This window comes from Carya illinoinensis, chromosome 2, assembly GCF_018687715.1.
Source record: "Carya illinoinensis cultivar Pawnee chromosome 2, C.illinoinensisPawnee_v1, whole genome shotgun sequence".
In the NCBI taxonomy this organism is placed as follows: Eukaryota; Viridiplantae; Streptophyta; class Magnoliopsida; order Fagales; family Juglandaceae; genus Carya; species Carya illinoinensis.
This window is the reverse complement of record NC_056753.1, coordinates 1,919,730-1,944,323: the sequence shown is the minus strand read 5'-3', so window position 1 is coordinate 1,944,323 and position 24,594 is coordinate 1,919,730. Positions and strand designations below refer to the sequence as shown.

Genomic DNA, 24,594 nt, shown 5'->3' with positions numbered 1-24,594 from the left:
GGTACATTGACACCCCCATCCACTTTTTTATGAGGGAAAGGAAAAAATAACATATTAGACAATTTGTCTTTTGTCTCGTATTTTTTCCATTGTTGTGGGCTTTGAATACATTAATGGGCAGGACTATATAACCTATAAACTTATTAAATTTTAAGTATTGTTTATTTAAATAATTAATAATTAAAAGTAACCTAAAAAATAATAATATCAATAAACATCACTTTTAAAAAATGTACGAGATGTACCTCTTAGGTACTAGAAAAATATTAAGGTAATGATAAGCAATGGGGAAACGAAATATGTGGCCCCATATGACTATTTTATTTTTTCAAAAAGGTATTTATTTATTTATTTTTACTTTTGCATTCTACAAAAAAAAAGTTTCATAATAATGATACTGAGAATATGATAGAAAAGTAAAGCAAGTGATCAAACTTTGAAGTAACAATGAAAACAATCATTTGAAGAATGCCTGCATCTATAGTCATTCTAATCATTGTTTGGATGTTAAGATAAGATGAGATAAAAAAAATTTATAAATAGTAATAAAATTATTTGTAAATAGTAATAAAATAATTTAAATTAAGATATTTTATAGAATTTCAGAAAATGATAAAGAAAAAGTTGAAAAAAAAATATTATAAAGTTAAAATATTATTAAAATAAAATTCTGAATTTTTTTATATTTTATTTAATAGTTTGAAAAAATCGTAATAATTTAATGAAAATTTAAAAATTTTAAATTAAAAAATATAAGTATTTGGGTGATATTTAAATATTGATTTAAGAAAATAATAATTTTTTTATTTATTTTATGATACGCAACCATTAAAGACTTGAATGATTGTTTTGGGTGATTATTCCGAAAAGAATCTTAAACATTGGGCAATGGGCACAGAATCTGGTTCTACGGCCCAATAGCGGAACAGGGAATCTGGTTCTAATGATGAACGACTGAATAAAATGCTATGAATTGGAAATTATAAATAAATAAATGTAGTGTAATCCCAGCACCCCGCTCCTGTCTTCCGCTCTTCTCCTAACACTGCTTCAGCTTCACGGCCAATCAATCCTCATACCTCTACCTCCAAGCTTCACATTTACTCGTCCTCATGTCCGACGTCGATTCTAGGTCTGATCCGACCCCCCATTTCTCATTCCTCTATTAAACGATTTCTCTCCCTCACTCTCTCTCTAGCTTTAACGTTAATTTCTTTTTTGCAGCGTGCTAAATCCGACTTATGCTGAGATTGTCGTGGTGCGTCACGGGGAAACGGAGTGGAATGCTGATGGAAGGATTCAGGTCCGTTTCGTTTTTTTTTTTTTTTTTTTTTTTTAAGGATGTCAAACTGGCTTGCTCGAGTTTGTAAAGTCTGTTGTTTCGTTGATTTTCTGCTTGCGAATCAAAATTTATCGTTATTTGAACACTTCTATATACCTAGTTAGATTTGGGGCCTTCCTAAAGCATATGAGATGCGGCACTTTTGATTCATTAATTTATTTTTTTTGTTAAAATCGTATTTATAATTGGACTGTGCTCTATAATAGTGGTGTTCTTTTATATTTCCAGATTAGTGATTGTGGTTTGTTTACGACAATTAACAAATTCAAATAGCATTTATATAGGACATGGAACATAATTGTACAAATCCCAATTCAGCTCCATATTTATTCATATCGTTTTCTTATCGATCCTCCTATATGTATTTGTATAATCTAGTCTGTGAACGCCCATCGGGGAGTGAAATATAAATTTTTATACCTTTTGACTCGTGCTCACGTGTAATATAGCAGACCGTGTTCGTATCCTTTTTTCTGGCTCTGATTTTTGCCAATCTTTCTTCTTTTGCATTAAACATATTTAAACAGGGACATCTGGATGTAGAACTAAATGATTCTGGGAGACAACAAGCATCTGCAGTAAGTTATCATCTATATATTGCTTGCCTTAGTTTTGCATTAAAAACCAACATAATTGGTTATAAACCTTTGGAAGGTTATCTCAATTGCCTCGACCTTACTATATAATTGACTTTTACTTAAAGGTTGCTGATAGACTATCCAGGGAGGGTAAAATCTCCGTCGTATACTCTTCAGACTTGAAAAGGGCTCTTGAAACTGCACAGATAATTGCAAGCTGTTGTGGTGAGCTAGAGGTATGCACTGAGAAGCTACTTTCTTGAAGTTCCATTTGTTGTATTTACTTGAACATATGTGAGGAGATGACGATGCTAATTTCAATTCTGATTCTGGTTTTAATTCGGATTTTAGTTATGTATAGACTGTAGAGTAGTCACGTTGAAGTCATTTTCTTAGGCGTAGTCAATTTTTATTTGCAAGTATTTATTCTATGACATGAACATAAAAAAATACTTCATAAAAAAATAAAAAATAAAAAAAAATGGTAAACATACAGGTATAAAGAAAGCAAAATGAATAATGGTGTTTTGGTAATAAACAGAACTAGTAACATGCTCTTGGAATCATGGTTTTATGTAATCAACCCAACTAAACATCTGCCAGAAACTAGTTGAGGTTCGCCTCATTTTGCTGCTGTAACACAATGTAAGGCCCTATCATTTGCTGAATTACAAGTGCAGTGATGATTTTCTTTATTGACATATCATACTTGACCGACCCCGTTCTCAGGCCTTTGGCCTTGAGCACCTTTCACTTGAACCACAAAATCAACTTAGGTATTCTAAGGTTATTGTTGCATGTAATTGAATATATCATTTATCATTTCATCTTCTTTTCCTTATGTGGTTCAACTACTCATGGACAAGAGCAATAGGATTTCAGTACCATCAATGTGAAACAAGTCCTAACTTGTTATTTTTCTTGTATATCTTTTAATTTGACTGAATAAAATATCTAATAAGTTTATGCTTTAAAAAACGGAGGGTGGGGGATTTTTCATAATAAGGTATGTAGTTGAATTTAGTTTGGGAATATTTTTATGGTATTGTATTCTCTCTCTCACTCGTTCTCTCTCTCTCTCTCTCTCTCTCTCTCTCACATAATTTCTTCCTTCATTATTATATGTAACCATCATAATATTATTACTTTTACATGGCAAAGTTGGTTAGTTACATTACATGATATCTTAACAATCTGTATTTAGAGAAGGAAAATGCTACTTAATTAGCCCCCTCAAAGTTATCGCTCAAGTATTTTAATTTTTAATTTTTGTTTTTTATTTAGTGATTAAGGAAGTGACTATTAATGAAATTGTATATTTTTAAAATTTTTTTTTAATGGCTACAAATACTAAAAAAGTACTTAAAAGAAAATGATAAAAAAAAAAGAATTATAAATTTGTATTAGCTGTACGCCGAACGGTAAACACTGGGCAGCCCTCTAGCATCGCCGGCCTTTAGAGAAAATCAATGATCTAGTAACTGTTGAATTTTAATTTCAGGTTATTAAAGAGCCTGATCTACGGGAAAGACACTTGGGAGATCTTCAAGGGCTTGTACTACGTGAAGCAGCCAAACTTAGTCCTGAGGCTTACCAGGCCCTTTCAAATCACAAGACAGATCAGGAAATCCCAGTAAGTACTCTGTTTGTACTTTTAGGGTTGTATTACACAATTTACACCATTAGGTAAAATTATGGCTTGTGAGAAGGGCTGCAGAATGGGCCAGGCTGGTCCTATCTCCGTTTCAGCTGAAAATTTGGGCTTGAATTTTGGTCTAAGAAACCCAGTGTAAATGAAAATATCTCCACAACAACGTCTGCAGTTTTTAATTTTAATGTTGCTCATGATAGGGGAATTTAGGCAGTTGGAGCCATTACTAATATCATGATAAGAATGCTGGATAGTCTCTAAACTGTCGAGCATGATCAGTCCAGTGACGGGTTCAAAGGGAAGCTAGTGGTGAAGAATATATCTGAAATTGGTGGCTAATACTTGAATGGTCTGCTATATGTATGCTGGCTCGGGTCAGCAGCGTCAGCTTGAAGTTTGTTCCACAAATATGAGGCCAAGTAATACTGGCTCAGTTTAGGGTTTTAGACCTTTGAACTGTAATTTGTGTTTCAAGCTGACCTAGGCTCAGCGTGACTTCTACTTCATGTGCAAATCCTTTTCAAGTGATTTTATTTTTGCTGAAATAACTGAACATGAGAATCTTCCAGTGCAAGAAACAGGACCTGGGACTCGCATAATCTTCCCCTCTCTTGGGCTATTAAACTTGTATAATTACCACGGCCATCTTCCATCTTGAATAGGGCTAGAAATAATCTCTGTGTCTTATCATGGCAACATATTGTCTCTGGGTAAGTAATTCCTCATGCACTAAGATAAGAGAGAGTGAGATACATGAAGAAATATGATTAATAGTAAGTAATTTAAATATTGTATGGGCATGAAATTTTTGTTTTGGGATAAACAGAAAAGTTGTTGGAATCTATCCCTTTACATTACACTACATTTTCAGGGTGGTGGAGAAAGTCTTGACCAACTTTATGGACGTTGCACATCTTCATTGGAGAGAATTGGTAGAAAGCATAAAGGTATGTGTAGGTCATTCAGAACTTTTCCAGTGAAAATTTTCAGAAACTGGGAAGGTTGTATTGTTACTTATTCTTCAGTAACTGTATATTTCTTGTCCTTACTCATATTTGGTTTGGGTACATGCTTTTGTGTACTGCAGTGCAGGTAAACTCTACTTTTATAGTTACGAATTTAACCATAGCCCGAATTGATTTGAACTCCCAACTACTGACCCAAGTTTGGTTGGGGGAAACAATTAGAGTTGCAAAATCGTTTTTGCTATACATATTGACCTACTATAAGACATTCTAAGTGGAGAATGACCAGTTATAACCTGCTTTAATCGGTTGCAGGAGAACGAGTGGTTGTGGTCACTCATGGGGGAGTCGTCAGATCACTGTACAAGCGAGCTTGCCCAAATGGAAGGTCTAGAGGGAAGGTACTGAATACATCTGTCAACATCCTTCACTTGTCGGATGGAGATGAGTGGACCATAAAATCGTGGGGTGATGTTAGCCATCTCAACCAAACTGGATTTCTTGAGTCTGGGTTTGGTGGGGACAAAACTTCTGGTTAGTTTGGTTGTCTGAGCATTCTTCAGTCACATGGCTACAACCAAGATTGAAAACAACTATATTCAAGAAGTGGTATGCTGGGCTTCTGAAAGGAACTAGGACCCTAGCATCACTAAGGCTCAACCAACAATGATTATTTTGCCCAATAAACCCAGGAATTGGTTCTCTATGTCATTAACGTTGTTTAGATGTACCTAGACCGCTACATATGTGATGGAAGTTTTTCAATTAAATATTATATCATCATATTAAAAATAACTGATTATGGAGATATCAGTTTATCAGATGTAAGAACAATAAATTTGACAGGGAAGGATCTGTTCGACCATGTATATGTTCTTTGGGTTGAAGTCACGTGGCATTGACCGAGCACCGACAGAACACGTTGGATGTCAAGCTCCACACCGTTGCAATCCAAGCAATATCGGATTGGAATTCTCAAGCTGTTTATTAAATTAGAAGCTTGGTTCAAAGTTCAAATTTCTTCTTCTTTAAGGGAAGCCTGGGTGGCTGTCCGCATGATTTGCTGTCTAGCTTGGTCTCTTTTGTTGCTTGATTAGTGGAATAGTGGAGTTGATGCACGGTGTCTGTGGGCAGATCATAGTAATCCTTGGTGTCTCCATTCTGCAAAGATTTTGGAGCACTTTCACAACTCACTATCAGTCCTCATATTGTTCACCATATTCTGGATTGATGATTTGGGTTCAACTTTATCCTAGCAATCGAGCACGGAAAATTATCAAAATATTTTTACTTATAAGTCAGGGTAAAAGATATATTTTTCACACTTTTGACATGAAAGTAATCATTTATGAGAGAAGTACTACAAGAAAGTCTTACATCATACATCTAAACACATATTTAAGTATTAAGATTGAAGAATAAAAATAATAAATTGATTAAGAGAATTGCTACATACATAAAGTGAGTATATACAAATAAACATATAAATTAATGTAATTTTATATGATCTGTTAGATTTATTTATAAATATATTGTATTAAATTACATTAATTTATAAATTTATTTTATATAATTTGTTCACTATAAGAAAAATGAGTAATTGTGACCCATTAATAATAATAAAAAGACTATTTACAATTAAATAGTCTTTTTATTATTATTAATTAGTCGTAATTGCTCATTTTTCTTATATAGTATAAATAAAAAGAATTTCTCATAAGTAAAAGAAGGGGCGGTGGGTGGTAAAGGTGCACTCGATTTTGATGTAGGTGCGAGGCAAGCATGCGCACGATGCGTGGGGGCTAGCTTGTATAGGATGCACGGACAGTTAAACAAGACAGGGACGGACAACTTTCTCATTTTGTGGATGTGGATGATGAAATTCCACCGGTTTTCCTTTTCACTTTTCCTTGGTAGAGATCTTTTTGACTTTCGCTCTCACGAGTTCCTTTTGACTTTGGGAAAGATGGAATTATGGGGAACGATTTATTATGTCTTTCGTGATCATTTTTAGTTGGTCAAACTTGATGTTGTATGATGAATATGTCGTTGAAAAATAGATTAATTTATTTAGTGAATATACAAATTATGAGTTCATGTTCAGTGGACCAAATGAAGTTGAACTCGAAATTGATTTTTAAAATGGTATTTATAATATTGTTCATATTCTTAATACCATTTTCTAGTATTTGACAATTACCATATCTTTTTGTTCAATGGATCTGCTGTATGTTTTTAATCAAACAGATATTATTCCACGACATCCTAACATGATACAACTAGATTGAGTTATTCTATTATTTTTTTTATATAAAAAAATCAATTTGTGTGTAAAGAACATAATAAATTGCTTACACAATATAATTTAATTTTAAAATTTAAATATTAATATTTAAGTAACGCCGACTTGAAATAATAATAACTCTAAAAAAAGAAAAAGAAAGGAGATCATATTAGTCTAAAAATCTTTATTAAAGGGTTACTGTAATTTTCAATAAGAATGCTAATAAAACTAATAATTATTGCCCTGTTGTTCTTCTTGACAAATGACATTTTTTATTTTATAAAAGAAAAATCATTTTCATAAAATAAGGATAAGAAAAAAGTTACTTTGCCTCCCAATGTAAACCACTTACGTGTATCTCTCTGTTAAAATAAAAATAAAAATAAAATAAAAAAATAATAATTAAGGAAGTAATTTTAAATATGTTAATATATTTTTTTATTTTTTAAAAATATTAAAAAGGATTTAAAAAAAAAAATGAAACGTATTGAAATAGCGGTGAAATGGAGGTGTGATTCTCAGCGGTGGAGTAGCCCGCGCATTAACGATAAGGACAAACAGAAGACAAAAGTGATGGGGTAACTTTTTGATAGTTTTGATTTGGCGCCAAATGAACAGAAAACTGGCACTTCATCAGCTCATCATTACCAACATCATTGTGGTACAAAAGTCAGAAGTATAGCTCAAGTGCTGCAGAGATTGAAAAAACGACAGCAATACTATATATATCACTGTCCAAATCAACCGTTCCCCCATTTCTCTTTTCTTTTAAAGAAATAATTCAAACAAATACATGTTGTACTAATTGTGGGGGAAAGATGGGGCCCATGTACCCCCCGCCATTTTTCTCCCTCTCTTTATTTATTTTTTTAATTATTTACTCATAGTAATTTAATATGTATTCTTTTACAGTTAAAAGTCATAATTTTATAAAAATAAATTTATAATAAAAATAATTTTAATTTAACATATCAGATTATGTCATGTTTATTTTTGAGTTTATTTTAATAAAATTTTTTTATAATTAAAATATTTCTCTAACAATAATAATACATGTATAACTTTTTTTTTTTTACTATTCTTTATACAACCATATTTTTTATTGAGAATATATATGTATAAAGATGTTATTTTTATAAGTTATTTTATATAAATATCTTTCATTTAGGCTTTAGCTTTCATTCCATTTCATCTAATCTCAATATCGAAATGTCAAAAATACAAATATTTCTCAATTTCAGATTTTTAACCTTTTTTTTTTATCTAATTATTACTTAATTATTATAATTTTCTAAACTTTCAAACAAAATACAAAAAATAATTCAATTTTTTTAAATTTCAAACAAAAACTATATTAAATAATGATATTCTAATAATATTTTAATTTTATAATATTTTTATTCAACTTTTTCTCTCATTTCTCAAAACTCCATAAAACATATTAACTCAAAACATTTCATTACTATTCATATATCATTTCATTATTATTTACAGATTATCTTATCTCATCTTACTATGCAATTAAGTCTTTAAAATAAAACTATATAAAAAAAGACTAATGTTTCATTTGATTATATAGATGAGATAAGATGATAAATCTGTAAATAGTAGTGAAATGTTTTGAGAATAAATTTTATGAAATTTTGAGAAATGAGAGGAAAAAAAAGTTAAAAAATAGTTAGAATATAATTCTTTAATATAACTTTTATTTTGAAATTTGAAAAAGTTAAATTATTTTTTGTGTTTTGTTTGAAAGTTTAAAAAAGTTTTAAATGATTAAATAAAAAAGTTAAAAATTTAAAATTAAATAATATTTATATTTAAATAATATTTAGATAAAATAGAATGAAACCGTTTCAAAACTTTATGAAATCAAACTCGGCCTAAAAAAAAACAAAACATTGTATATCATTTTTTTAAGGTTGTGGCATGCATGCATGCATCAGTTTATAAGTTAAATAATAATAATAATAATTAATTAAAAAAAAAGAACATATTAAATCAGCTCAGTCTGCGTCATGAATGAGTTCATGATATTGTTCCTCTTTGCCTTTGGCATAGCCCCACGAGAGGAGCAGCGACAAAGTAAACCAACAGTGTTGATCAAAGAGAAGAGTACTGCCATAATCACACGCAACTATTTAAAAGATTATGGGAATTAATACCTTTTAATGTTTTGTTTTTATGTACAATAAGGACGTTAAAGAGTGCCATTTGGCGAGTAAAGAGCTGCTCCGATCCTACCTACATTTATACCTCATCTTTCTCATCTTGAACACCCCGATAATACATTAAAAAAATAAAATCCCCTTTTCTTTGACCTTTTTAAGATTCTCTTCTCTTTTCTTTTAATTAAAGTATATGAATGGGATAGATCATCAGAGCTTGAACACACAGGGGACTATGCCCGGAATTAGAAAAATACTAATTATATTTAAAAAAATTTTGTTAAAAAAAAATTACTTCTTCACATATTAATTAAAGAGGTGATATCTGTCCATACAAAGAAAGTTGACTTTTTCCCACACTCCCTGCATCGAGGTGAGGTAGGGTTTTCACTCCCACACCTCACCCCCCGAGTGAGGGAGTAGACCCCTCATCCGTATCACCCCCGCCCACTACAATAGTACCCATGACCTATAAGGCCATAAATTACTCCCAAGTCCAAAATTGATTAGAAACACATTTTTAAAAATAAATTTTAAATTTAAATTTGTAAATGTAACCATAATTTAAAAACTAATAATATAATTTTAAAATTTATTAGTGCAAATTACGTGTAAGTTAATGTAGCCTATGTGACTTTTATATAGGAGGTCAAAATAATACAAAAGTCTCATATTGCTTAATTAAAATTCCTGTATTGTCTTGGCCCATATATAAAGTTCACATTAGGCTATTTTGTAACTTGCACAAAATATTAAATAAAAACTATACTTAATACATATTACTATATTTATATATAGTAAAACTAATAATAAATATGTATAAATATATTTGTTAATATATATAAACAACGAGGCGGGGTAGGCCAGCCCACCCTCTGCCACCGTTGGGGTTGCCTGCTTAATCTTGAAAGGGCAGACGAGCGCGGGGTAGTAGGTGTGCGAGGCCTGGTACCCACCCATAATGAGTTATAGATATGCCATAAATTATTATGCAACACAACAAGTCGGAGTGTAGCCGCAGAGGTGGCAGGTCAATTCTTGATATTTTGAGCTTGTAGGATTGATTAAGCTATTATATGTGATTTGCAAATTGACAAATATGCAACACAAATGAGGCTCATATGTTACTGTGACATCTACATCAAACTGGCCAGATGTACAATAATTTTATCTATTATAGTTTTGGCTGGCTAGATCTAGCCCACCCAAATTGTTGGCTAAATTAATTTTTGGCCATAAATTATTCTTCTCGCTGGGATTCCATATTCGTTCTTGAAGCCTCCTTCTCCAAACCCAACCGTTCTCATCCAATTACTTTTGAATGACATGGTCAAAATCCTTCCCACTTGGGTGTTGCTTATTCTTCACAAATTTCTTATGCTTGGGAGATGATAATTCATCATGACTCACGCTGTAGCCTGTTGCTTATAACCTGGTTCCCAGATGATAATTTCATATAATTTTCTTTTTCCTTGGTTTTCTATCTGGTAAATAAATCCGTGGCAAGAATATGACCGTCGTAAAAAAAAAAACCGTTAAAAATTATATCTGTTAGAATAATATAAATGTTAAAAAATTAATATGTATTTTTTTAAATAATAAATAAATATTACAATCAATTAGAATTAAAATAATGAAAAAGGAGAAAACTAATATTTTAATATAATAGTAATAGATTTAGAGGATTTTTTATTTGATGTTGTTGAAAATTGGTTAGTTAAATTTAAAAAAATGAATTTTCTAGTAAAAATTTGATTAAAGAATAGCTAGGTCACTATTAATGCTCTAAAGCATGCACAAAATTATATCTAAGCTTTTTAGAGGAAGAAGAATGGGGAGACAAAGGGTGGAGCAGAAGTTTCCATTTTTAGGTCTTGTTTAGTTATACAAATTAAATGTGATAAGGAATTTATGAATAGTAATGAATAAGTTTGAATTAAAATATTTTATTGAGTTTTGAAAAAATAGAGAGAAAAAATTAAATAAAAATATTATAAATTAAAAATATTATTAGAATATAATTTTTATTTTGAGATTAGAAAAGGTTGAATTATTTTTTATATTTTGTTCGAAAGTTTGAAAAAGTTATAATGATTCGATAATAATTAAATAAAAAATAAAAAAATTTGAATTAAAAATACATATATTCGAGTAATATTTAGTGAAGAAATTATAAAAAAATTATAAGATAAAATAAGATAGAGTATGTTTTCGAAACAACCCTTAAGTTTCCAAAGGGGCATAGTCAGAGGTTTTTTTTAAGCACGTTATTAATATCAAAAAAGCCTGAAGAGGGAAGAATTGTATATTCTCCGTAAAAAAACATATAAAAATAGAGATCTTAGAAAATAAATAAAAGAAAGATGAATTAACTAATAGAAAACGTAAGTAAGGAATTTTTTTCCTGGTTCCAATTATTTTTTTCAAGTAATTTTTAATCATTATAAATATTTTTTATAAAAAATAAAAAAACACGATATTATTAAAAAATATTTTCTTAATTATTAAGTAAAAAAAAAGTTGTTGGGACGGGATCCAACTCTTAATAAATATCGCATTTTTTTTTATAAAAATGCTGTATTATTAAGATTTATGATTATGTAAATAATTTTAAAAACATAAATTTAATACAACTATTAATGATATGTTTTAAAAGTTTATAAAAAGTGTTTAAATTAAGTATTCTAAAAAAAAAAAAACTAAAAGACTGTATTTTTGATAAACACCAGATCATAATTTTTGTTGAAAATTTAATTATAGGCTAATTATTAAAATAGCTGTATTCTCAAAATATACATACGATACCAGCCAATTATTATCGAGATGACAAGTTACGTTAATTGAGGAAGAACGAGCCCCAATGCACGCCACGTGGAATCAAATAGTCTTTTCCATGCCACCAATCATATCTCTCCACGTGCAGTAGACAATCAATTAAAAAAAATAAAAAAAAGTAATATAAATATTGAAAAGTAAATAACTCAAATAATAGTTTAAACGAATTTAGTTGTGGAATTAAGAAAAAGCGAAGCAATCGTCGTTTCCTTTTTATCAGCTTCTATGGATCCCACGCCCTTCGCTTTCTCTATCCCAACATTGTTAACGCTTCCAATCACTCGGAGACAAGCCTGAGTTTTTGTTTTGTTTTTTTCCACTTCCTGAAGAATTTCAAATCCATTATCCATAAGAATTACGATGCACTGACTTGGATTTGGAAGTGAAATCCCTACTCTCCGCGTTTGGGAGGATATTCGGATGGGTATCTGCATCTCCAAACCCTCCGCAACCATCCCTTCTTCTCCGAAATCCGATCCTGAACCTGCCGGGAACAATTTTACACCGGTTCAGAATAAATCCGTCCAGGCTAAGGATAGCACCAAAACAACTTCCAGCTCTGCCAATGGCAATGGTGATAGCCAGAAACCTACCGCCGAGCAGAACGGGAAGAAATCACCGTTTTTTCCGTTCTACAGCCCCAGCCCGGCGCACTACCTCTTCTCGAAGAAGTCTCCGGCGAGATCTCCGGCAAATGCGAGCTCGAACTCGACGCCGAAGCGGTTCTTCAAGCGGCCGTTCCCGCCACCGTCTCCGGCGAAGCATATACGGGCGGTGCTGGCCCGGAGACACGGATTGGTGAAGCCGAACGGGGCGGCGATACCGGAGGGGAGCGAGGCGGAGCAGGTGACCGGGCTGGACAAGAGCTTTGGGTTCTCCAAGCATTTCGGGAACAAGTACGAGCTGGGAGACGAGGTTGGGAGAGGACATTTCGGGTACACTTGCGCCGCCAAGTTCAAGAAGGGCGAGCTCAAAGGCCAACCGGTTGCCGTAAAAGTCATACCCAAAGCCAAGGTTCGCCTTAATGTTTATGTCTAATTTTGTTTAATTTTTGCTGTAGTTTGTATGACTGCGTTTCTCACTATAGGTTTACCTTATTAGTTAGTGAATTATTGGTTCTGCAAATCAAAGATTAGAGAGGCACTGGAGAGATTGGATCCGTAGGCGGGTTATCATATCACTCGTAATTCTGTGTGGGAAACGCTAAAAATGAATTTGATGACTCTTATCGATTTTCCTCGTCAGTAATTTCATGCGATTGCTTATATGTTTAGCAGATAATATGAAGAGGTCTTTGATCGCTGTTAGAGGTCTAAGGTGGTAGCGGAGACCATATAATTATTGGAGTTGAGATTTTCTTTAAATAAATCTGGCGCTACTGGCCCAACTATGACGCGTTAGATTTGATTAAGGTTATTATTATTTGTGTTGCTACGTTGAGGTATTTGGTCAACAAGTTGGCCCCGAATTATTAGGCTTTATAAGGAACCAATTAGACTCTAGTTTGGTATCCAAGTAAAGTTTGGTTAGAAAGTTTTTTTTAGCTCTTTCACCTTTAGTTATGGAAAAGATAAAAGAGTTAATTTTGCCATGGACGTCATGCATGAATGGGAGAAGTAAACTTCACACATTCAAACTACCCTAATCTAACACATTGTATCCTCGTGTAATTCTAACTATTAAGATGAATATAAAAACTGACACTTTGCATCCTCGTTTAAGTCGGGACTTCGTTTTCAGACACCCGATGCCAATAAAAAAAAAAAGATGAATAAAAAATTGTGGCACGATCTTGATATTTTAAGAGAGGATGCAAAATGTCAAGTTTTCATAATTTTTTTTATTGGTTGATGTTTATGGTTTAAGAGGGCAATGCCTTAGTTTTGATAGTTTGTGGTGCAAAGTGCAAAACCCATGGTAGTTTGAGAGTGAAAAGTGAATTCAGCCCTCTATTATTTACACACACACACACGTGTGTGTATGTAATATTCCCAATAAATAGTGAAGTCTGGGAAAACCTTTACTTCTTTATGTAAATATCACACCATTTTCAGATTTCTAAAAAGAATCCATTTTTATTGGGAGAGTTCTGTGAATAAAATTCTTTGTGGAGTTAATTTAAAGAACCTGGCAGAATGTTCTAGCAAAAGAGATGAAAATTTAATAACTTATGCTATGAGGTTTTGCTCGTATGAGTTATCCATGTGGGGGATTAACCTGTATACTTGGTCCACGCCTATTGAGAATTAATAAAATTCGTGATTACTTATAAAAAGCAAAATCGATGTGGGAGATTAAAGTGTTTGTCATCCTGATGTTATATATTCAAGATATCATCCATTCTACTTGCTTTATGACTCATAGTTTCCGTATAACATTCTTGAACATTTTCTTACAAATTTTACACTTGCTAATAGTAAACCGTTTCTAGTCATTGTTTTACCATATTGGTTATCCATATTTTTTGTTTATCCTTCATCCAAAGTTTCTATTTTTATCTTTGGCGGAAGTGTTTATGTTTAGTTTATAGCACTGTAAGGTGCGCTGTCTTTTGGATTTATTTACTGTGTCTTATTTGTTTTTTTTAATTGTTTTTGTTAGATGAACACTGCCATTGCCATTGAGGATGTGAGAAGGGAGGTGAAAATATTGAGAGCATTGACTGGGCATAACAATCTCATACGGTTCTATGATGCGTATGAAGACCATGACAATGTGTATATAGTAATGGAGTAAGCTCTGACTGCAAGCTTTTCATTGAATTTGATGCTGCTGTTAATTTTTTTGTTATGTTTTGGAAAATATCTTCTGCTCCCTATTGGAAAGTATCTTCAGAATTGCTTATCTGAAGTTTTATTTTAATGAGCCCTGATGGATTGTCTTTCACCTCTCAGGTTATGCGAAGGAGGGGAGCTCTTAGACAGAATTCTCTCAAGGTATATATCTCTTCGCTAGCAAGATCCAAAAAAGTGCTCTTTGAGCCTACTAGAGTTGATGGATGAGGAGAAGAAAAGGGAAGTTATGAAAGACAAAGCTGATAGGTAGCTGATAAAGCAGTTACATGCATCTTAGCTTATATTTGCATGCCCTTTTCCTTTGCAGGGGTGGGAAATACACGGAAGATGATGCAAAAACTGTCATGATACAGATATTATATGTTGTTGCCTTTTGCCATCTCCAGGGTGTGGTGCACCGTGATCTTAAACCTGAGGTGGAGTTTATTATATCTATTTCGCTATCTTTAGAAAATTAGATTGAATTCTGCTGTAGTACACCTTTAGATAGAGATAACTACCTTGTTGTAATTGTCTCCCTGTAAAATTATAAATTCTTCAAGATGGCTCTAATGTATAGTCAGTCCCTCTATCTCTCAAAGAGGTCAGGGGTTAAACAGAGGAAGTAGTTTGTAAATGCTGACAGCCTGCAATTTTCCAGATGCAAAAGTTGTGGAAGCTCAGTGAGCAAAGACTTGATTACCCGATGTACTTGTTTTTGTGAATCAGTCGTTCAGCAATGTTTATAACAGCAGTTTCAAAGTTTCTTGCTGCATGTGCTCGTTGCACTCTGATTTTTTTTTTCATTGATTTACTCTCTCACCAAGTTTAGTTAATTATTGCTGCATCAGAATTTCCTTTTTGCGTCAAAGGATGAGAACTCACAATTGAAGGCCATAGATTTTGGCTTGTCAGATTTCGCGAAACTAGGTTTGTCCTCATTTATAATTATATATAAACTGTTCTACATACTGTATAATAGCTATTTGAATGTGTCAATGGTTAAAATGTTTCAATTGCTTTGCAGATGAAAGGCTGAACGACATTGTTGGTAGTGCATATTATGTAGCTCCTGAAGTTCTGCATAGATCATACAGTACAGAGGCTGATGTCTGGAGTATTGGTGTAATTGCTTATATCCTATTGTGTGGTAGCCGTCCGTTTTGGGCCAGAACTGAGTCTGGGATCTTTCGGGCTGTATTAAAAGCTGATCCAAGTTTTGATGAACCGCCTTGGCCATCTTTGTCTGCTGAGGCCAGAGATTTTGTTAAGCGGCTTTTGAATAAAGACCCACGAAAACGAATGACAGCTGCTCAAGCTCTAAGTATGGTGCCTCATCCACTGCCAAAAGTGTTTGGTTGTTGTTCTCATGTAATTATAGTGTTGCTCAAACAGTTTTCTTGCAGGTCATCCTTGGATTAAAATTTCTAATGATGTAAAAGTGCCTCTGGATATACTTGTATTCAAACTCATGAAGGCTTATATGCGATCATCATCTCTACGAAAAGCTGCTTTAAGGGTGTGTAGTTGATACCATCTATAAGTGGAGATAATTTACTAATCTGTTCTTCGGTAGTTTTTTTAGAATCTAAAGTGTTAAGACTTTTTGAAAGTGATTGAATCTCTCTTCATAGCCTAATCATTCAGTTCTAGGTCTGCTAAGTTAATTATATCTGCATATGGTAAACACGATTTCAGTGTCTAATAGTTTCTTACATTCTGCTTTTCATTGTTGTCTCAGGCTCTGTCTAAAACATTGACTGTAGATGAACTATTTTATTTGAAGGAGCAGTTTGCACTATTGGAACCAAACAAAAACGGCACTATAAGCTTAGAAAATATCAAAGTGGTTGGTTTCTATCAATATATCTTACGTTTAAACTGGATGTTGTAAGCTATATCCTCACTCTTTTGCTGTTGCTAGGCCTTGATGAAAAATGCAACAGATGCTATGAAGGAGTCGCGGATCCCTGATTTTCTAGTGTCGGTAGGTTGCTCGACAACTTTGACGGATGTGGTGATTATTTTTCATTAATGTTCTTGAATATTGACTTTAACAGCAAGTTGTTTTGCCTCTCTTTGGCTCCAGCTTAATGCATTGCAATACAGAAGGATGGACTTTGAGGAGTTCTGTGCAGCTGCACTAAGTGTGCATCAACTTGAGGCTCTTGATCGGTGGGAGCAACATGCTCGTTGTGCCTACGAACTTTTTGAGAAGGATGGAAACAGAGCTATTGTTATTGAGGAGTTGGCTTCGGTATGTTTGGTTAAAAAATAACATAACTGCGTGCATGCTGGCCTGTTTAGGAAATTACTTTTATTAACAATATGCTACTCTGCCTGTGACCTCCCAAAAAAAAAAAAAAGGATCTATTTTGAGGATGTAGATTGGAGAACCAAATTTTATTAGAAATTAGAAAGAGAGTGATTTTCAATTTTTTCATTTATCAATTTTCTTTTGGCTGCAATGGGGAATATTGTGAAATTGGAAAAGTTAATACTCTTCCAATTTTGCTTTTATTCAGTTTGTTTGTTGGACTTGGCCGGAGAAACACTGATGCTTGAATTCATCTTGTCGCCTATCACGATACAGATTGACCTTAGAATTTTTGTACGCTTTCAGGAACTTGGCCTCAGTCCTTCAGTCCCTGTTCATGCTGTTCTTCACGATTGGGTTAGGCATACTGATGGAAAGCTCAGTTTCCTTGGATTTGTGAAATTGTTGCACGGTGTGTCTAGCCGGATCCTTGCAAAAGCTCAATGACAGGTTCAAAGCCCATGCTGAAGAGAACCAAGAAAGCATTAGTTGTACCATGCTGTCTTGACCTGTGCAAAATAGCTGGTCATATGTGATTAATGCACTTTCTAGGCCTTCAATATTCGTGCGTATTTTCCATCCAATTGTGGTCAGCAGCACGGTCATATATGGACTTTTCATCTCCACGAACCATGCCTGCATTCCCCCATACTCTCGGGATTGGAGTTGACCCTTGTGCTCTCCTTCGAGCAACGAAGCCTGTGAGTTTTGTGTTTCTTCTGTAAAGCTTTTTTCAGGTCTGTTTAGTTGCAGGTGATGGTTTTTGTCAAATGGTTGTTACTTGTTAGACAACTATACTAGATCTCCTGACATATTGGAATTGTCTGACAAGTCCAAAGTTGGGTTAGATCGTACATGCTGCTGAATGCTCCCTAATCAAAAGTTTGTGCCCATCTTCACTCCATAATCTCAGAGGCTCAATGAGTTTATGCACACGTTCGTATCATATTACTCGACTTTCTGTTTAAGTTTTGTTTTAATTAGTTTTTTAGGCTCGAATAGAAGGATTCCCTGGAGAAGTGATTTCCTGAATCCAGTTTGACGAAGGATCTGAGATTCTGGGTATTCTTTTTATAGGTAGAATTTTCTTAAACTCAACTGTAGCAGAAAAAACTGGTTATAACCTCCCAATCCTCCTCATTGGGGAAGAGTCTCTGAGTTCTTTCTATGCAACAAAATTTCCTCAATACCCAACATTCAAAGATAAAAGTGCAATGAAGCACTCCGAATGATGAAAGATAGGGTGAAATCTCACAAGCATGCTTGGAAATGATTTATAAATTATGTACCTGGCTCGGGTCCAATTTTTGTTGAAGCTAGACCCATTAGATGAAGGACACGTATCTCCTGTGTCTTGTTTACGGGGCACGTGTTACTCATCTAACAGCGCCGGTTCTTGAACCTAATCTGTTCTGTTTTACCATAGTGGCAAGTTCTTGGAATGACTTTTATCTCTTACAACGAAAATCCATACACTTCACGCCCATGTGGTTTTACACCTCATCCTGCTAGCATTTTTATCCGAGGAGTAAGGTTTTCCTTTCTTTTTTGTTGTTTTGTTTTGTTCGAGACAAGTTCCTTTAAAAAAAAAAAAAAACTTTATAGAAATGCTATTATTATCTGTCATCTTTGTCATGCCTAATCACAGACGTAATCTTGACGTGGCACATTTTTTTCCCCAACTCGTTTTTATTTTTGTTGTCCGGTGTCGTTTTTGGTGGTTGAGTCCCAAAACTTGAACAAGCTTTTTATAGAAGTGGGCAATCAATATATAATGGGTTGTTCACATTTCAGATGTTGGTTTGATAGTTTGGCCCAAATGATCTCTGAGCTGAACTCAAATCATCATGTGATAAAAGCTGTCTGAGAGCATTCTCACCCGATTATGTATTGTCAAAATATATTATATTTTTTTTATTATTAGATATAAAATACACTTGTAATAGATTATCTATTAATAAAATTTGTAGCATTTAGCTACAGTATCGATAAAGAAAAGATTAAATTTGGTTTACACTATACAAAGAGAAAATCTTATTTTATTATTTTTTTATAACACACTCTGTTTTCTCTCTATCTACATTCACAAACTTTCATAAGTTTTTTTAAAATTAAATAGCAAAATGTGATAAAATAAAATAAACTAATAATTAATAATTAAAATATGATAAAATAAATTAAATTAATAATTAAAAAAAATTAAATATTTTTTAAATTATTAATTACTCATTACTATATAATAAATAAATAGATATCTAATGTGGAGATTTGATGTGAATAACTAAAGTTAAATTTATCTTATATTATTTTATTGTTATATAATAAAAAAAATAGCTATTCTAATGTGGAGACTTATATAAATGGAATAGTTAAAATTTAAATTTATCTTATATTAATCAAAATTATTATTTACATATACATAATCTATTAACAATGCTATCAGATCAGCAAACCTATCTCTGGGGGACAAAAATATTATCACGTAATCACCGAGAAGATGTGACACTAGCTGAAGAAAAAAATAGAATTATCTTGACGTACAGTATATAAAAACAAAACAAAATAAAAAGAGAGTTTCAAATTAGGTTATTGGCATTGGATTAGCTATCTCAATCTTTAAGATTTGAAGAATATATAACTTTTTACTTTTAATTAATCACTCAATACTTAAAATCTACATTAGATTAGCTATCACATTCTCTATAATAAAAAAATATTATTATTTATTATTATTTATATTTCTTTAATTACTTTTTTATTTTATTTACCTAATCTTTAATAACCTCTAACAATCATATTTATTTTTATTTTCAAAATCTAATAATCTATAATATAATAATCCCATATGTATATAGATAGTAAAATCTTATATATAAATAAAAATCCCATATGTATAATTCATAAAATCCTATATCTATAATATAATAATCTCAAAATATTACAAAATAACATATAATAATCTATAATATTGTTTGTCTCACTTTTAATTCTTACTTAGAATTGTTAATATTTTATTCAACGCGTGTCGTGAAATTTTTATCAAACACAAGTTCTTCACACAAGTAGTCGGCAATGTAGGGGAACACCCAGTGATAGGGATAAAAGGAGTGGACAACAATAGAGAAAATATAATAAAAATTAGATTTAGACTTGTTACTGTACACTTCAATTTGAAAAGAAGAATAGATTTACTATAGCTCATATTTGGGATGAAAATAGTTTAGCTAATTCAATGTGGAGCAAATATGATGATATTTTTCAAATTAAAAAGATGAAAAGGGATTTAACTAATTCAATATGAATGCTCTTAATAGCAGCATGTCAGGACGACATATCTGCATATTGTTGTGATAAAGCACTAGAGTCACCACATCTACACACAACGATATAGAGACAAGCAGGGAAAACAATAATGCAGAAATACAGGAAATAAGCACACACACATGACATACAAAATTTAACGTGATTCGGTAATGTGCTTACGTCCACAGAGTTGCAGGAGATTTTATTCTAACGAAGATTACAATCACATGGTGAATTACAAAAGCACCACGCCTTACATAATCTCAACTCTCTCTCTAGGGCCTTTTTCTCTCTCAAGATTGCTCACATACCTCTTGTTTCTTTTTCCTATTCAATCTCTCATTGAATATACTTGTTTCTTTAAATCATTACATATATATAGGTAAGCGTGAAAAACCCTAAGGTGGCAGAGTCTGTGTTATTCACTTGAGTGGGTGTCTAGCACACCTTGAGCGAACAACAAATCGAACATTGGCTTGAGCCGGTCTATCTGATGTTAGAGCTTCACTTGAGCCAACACTAGGTTTAGTGCTTCTCTCGAGCCCAGCATCAAAAACACATTGAGCGAATAATCTATTTGATGTTCGCTCAAACTTACTGTCGAGTGCACACCGAGCGAACTCATGAGTTAAACTTCACTCATGCGTCAGGTCGAGTGACAGCCAAGTGAACTTTCTATCTATACATTTTCTGCTCACAAACTAGGTTCCACATATAACCCAACAATCTCCCACTTGGAGACTGGTTCTCCACATGCTAGCCATTGTCTCCAACACATGCCCTATCACATTTGCAGCTCATAGTTCTCGTCATCAAGCCAAAAGACACACTGAAGTTGAGCTCAACTTTAGTCTTTGACGTGCATCGCCATTAGTCAACATATCAACTAGGCTACTCACAATTCCCATTGCACTGGGAATATTCGGTCTCAAATCAACACTGGCAAATATTAGAAAACTTGCTCTTAATATCCCCTTCTCTGATCTGGGCGACTGATCCCACCTTCTACTGTTAAAATTCTTTATCTTAAGTCGATGTGCCCATCTCCTGTGCAGTCTCTACTTCCTATTTGAAAACACAATCGGCTTCCTCTCAACCAGCTCCCACTCGCTCGATCTCCCATCTCACAAGATTTTCCTGTTGTTTTGTTGCTCACCACCTTCTATTAACAGGATATAATTCAAGGTAAGTGTCCACCGTGGAGGCCTGGTCATCCTAGTAACTTTGTAAACAACAATTGTAGGTGTAGACGTCCCCTGAACAATAGATGCTCTACTTACATCTTTCATACCTCTGCTCCACACTTGTGTAGTCTTGAACTACAATGTTGACTCCCTTTTGCTTCCTTATCTTGTCTGTGTGACCAAGCTTGGTTTATTGCAACTTTACATTTATCTGTACATCATTGGACCTTAATGTTAAATATAAAATGTCAATTTTCTTACCACATGTCAAGACCAGCGCACCTTTCGTGAACTTCCACGCTTCTCTAGAAGACGCTATTATATGACTATTATCGTCAAGTTGTACCAGAAAGATTAAAATTTTCTCCAAATCTAGAAAATGCCTAACTTGCTGCAAACTCCACAGGCTTCTATTTGGAAGTGCGATGCACACATCGCCCACTCCTATTACATTCAGTGTCTTTCCATCAGCCATGTACATCTTTCCAAAATCACCAACAACATATTTTTGCATGATCTCTCTATGTGAGGTGCTATGGAATGAAACCCATGAATCCATCACCCAATCATCAGTCAGTATGTGCACTGCAAGAAATAGAACATCTTGTATTTCTTCAGCCATCGTGTTCACAGCACCATCCTAAGTACTTTCTTGATTTCAAAAATTTCTCTTGATGTGGCCTAGCTTACCACAACTCTAGTAAGTGATCTGCTGCCCATATCTCATCTTGCTTTTGCCACTGTTCTTGGACTTGTCAGGTCCTCGGCCCTGATCATCCACACTCAAGGCCGAACCTGTACTAGAAAACTCTCTAGAGTCTTTTCTGCATACTTTCTTAATAAGAATCATGTCCTATACGTCATCGCAACTCAGTTTCATCTTGCAGGCTGAATTACTCACAACCATCCTTAAAGCCTTCAAACTATTTGGCAACGATGCCAACAAAATCAACGCTCTGATCTCGATCGACTATAATTGATTTGTGATAGTGTTGAATTCATTCAAGTATTGGGCAACATACGTACCTTCTGACATTTTTAGATTGAACAGCTTTTTCATCAGATGCACCTCATTACTCGTAGACGACTTTTCATACAAACCAGCAAAGCTGCCATGAGATTCGTTGTAGTTCTCTCCTTGATAACCTTGTGCGCCATTGATCTAGACAGTGTTAGCTAAATATCACCTATAACTTGTTTATCCAACACATTTCACTTAGCATCATCCATGCTCTCCAGATTTTGTCCCAACAGTGGAAGGTGGAGCTTTTTCTAGTTGAGATAATTCTCGATCTGCATCCTTCAATAACCAAAATCAGTGTCATCGAACTTCTCTAGACATTGTTCAGGCCCGACCTCTAATCTTGGAGCTCTGAGATAGACAGTGAAACCAATAGTGTAGAAACACAAGATTCAAGCCCACACACACGACACATAGAATTTAATGTGGTTCAGCAACATGTCTATATCCATAGTGTTGTAGGGGATTTTATTTTAGAGGATATTACATTCACATGGTGAGTTACATGAGTACCACTCTACTCACACAATTTCAACTCTCTCTCTCTAGGGCCTTTCTCCCTTTCACAAACCTCTTGCCTCATTTTCCCATTCAATCTCTCACTTAACAAACTTTTTTATTTTGTAAAATTACATATATATATATATATATATATATATAGGTAGGCATGAGAAACCCTAAGGTAGCAAAATTTGGGTTCTTAGCTTGAGTAGGTCCTGAGCACACCTTGAGCAAACAACCAATTGAACATTGGTTTAGGTAGTCTGTCGAGTGCTGCTCGAGCGAACTCGAGGGTTAGTGCTTTGCTCGAGCACAACATTACCCACACCTTGAGCAACAATCTATTTGATGTTCAATCGAGTCCACTGTCAAGCTTACCTTAAGCAAACTCACGGATTGAGTTTCACTTAGGCGCTAATCGAGCAACAGTTGAGTGAACTTTTTGTTTGCGCCTTTTCTGCTCATGAACCAAACTCCACATACAACCCAACACATATATATTTTGTACGAGTACAATTTCAAAATCCAAAAAAGGCTTCATCCTAAGAGTTGAAATAGGAGCACGAAATTCACTTCCATGCATATGAACCTATTAAAATTTAAAGCTATGATCATTTTGGTGAGTCAAGAGAGAAAAAGGGTTTTTTGAGCTTTCAAATGAAGAAAACCTCTCTTGAAGTTATTGCAAAATACACAAAACAAAAAGATGGTAATAAGTATAATCTAAAACTAGTATAGCCATTGGAGTTAAGAGTAGAAGAATCAAGTTTAAAGATTGCTTTAACACAAAATTCACTTCTAGGTGAACCTATTCAAATGTTGAGCTATTATGATTTCGATGAGCCAAGAGAGAAAACGGGTTTCTTAAGCTTCCTCAAGAAACCTCTTTTGAAATTATTACAAACCCACACAAAACAAAAAGATGGTAATTAGTTTAATCTAAGATTCTAAAATGAGTTTAGCCATTAGAGTTAGAGTAGAAGAAACAAGTTTAAAGATGACCAGAGTTCTGAATGCTACTACTACAATAGGGGCAAAATGGCTCATTTTGTCATGCGGAAGAGAATTCTAATTACTTTTAAAAGTTTTGTAGAAGGGGATGCTTGCAAAGGCTTGTAATCAAACTACTTGTAAGTTTTCTTCAAATAGTGAATTGGTTTCTTCTAGGTACGTTGTCTAAGAGTGTTTTACCTTTAAAAAGTTCTTTAAAAAATTTAACTCCGTATTGAGGGATGCAGATGGAAAGTAAAAAGTTTTTGGTAAGATTTTCACCATAATATTATGGCTATGATTCAAATATATATGATGGTTGAGGCTAAGAATGTACTGGATACAGCTTTGCAATTGTGTATTTATAAGCCAAACAATATATATCCTCCATATCTTAATAGGTCTCAACTTTTTAAACCTATTAAGATCGAGGCTGCTTATCTTAGAATTAAAGAGCAGATTTAGCATATTTATAAAGATGCAAAGAATTAGTTTATTGTCATTTTGTTTGTGTTGTACATTGACATTGTTGCTAGATCATGATCTCCACCCTAATAGAAGTTTTTTATCAAGAAGATGTGCCTTTAATTTGGTTAAAAAAATAGCTTGTTTTGTAACAATGGAGGAATGAGGAGAGTGTTATTTTAACACAAAATTTCATGTGCACTAAAAGATTCATGA

At 33.5% G+C, this 24,594-nt stretch overlaps 2 protein-coding genes across 2 annotated transcripts; both read left to right on the top strand.

The window, feature by feature from the left end:
• The first annotated feature begins 969 nt into the window (after positions 1-969).
• Positions 970-5,401, top strand: LOC122296455 (phosphoglycerate mutase-like protein 4). The gene is made up of 7 exons (XM_043106190.1): positions 970-1,132; positions 1,225-1,303; positions 1,870-1,920; positions 2,046-2,156; positions 3,422-3,553; positions 4,443-4,518; positions 4,852-5,401. Exons 1-7 carry the CDS (start codon positions 1,113-1,115, stop codon positions 5,073-5,075), a joined length of 693 nt encoding a protein of 230 aa, XP_042962124.1. The 5' UTR covers positions 970-1,112; the 3' UTR covers positions 5,076-5,401.
• Positions 5,402-11,982: 6,581 nt separating this feature from the next.
• On the top strand, positions 11,983-17,821 carry LOC122296452 (CDPK-related kinase 5-like). Its single transcript, XM_043106180.1, has 11 exons — positions 11,983-12,837; positions 14,425-14,555; positions 14,718-14,759; positions 14,926-15,034; positions 15,449-15,527; positions 15,625-15,921; positions 16,004-16,116; positions 16,339-16,446; positions 16,522-16,584; positions 16,687-16,854; positions 17,221-17,821. Exons 1-11 carry the CDS (start codon positions 12,244-12,246, stop codon positions 17,359-17,361), a joined length of 1,845 nt encoding a protein of 614 aa, XP_042962114.1. The 5' UTR covers positions 11,983-12,243; the 3' UTR covers positions 17,362-17,821.
• Positions 17,822-24,594: the final 6,773 nt, after the last annotated feature.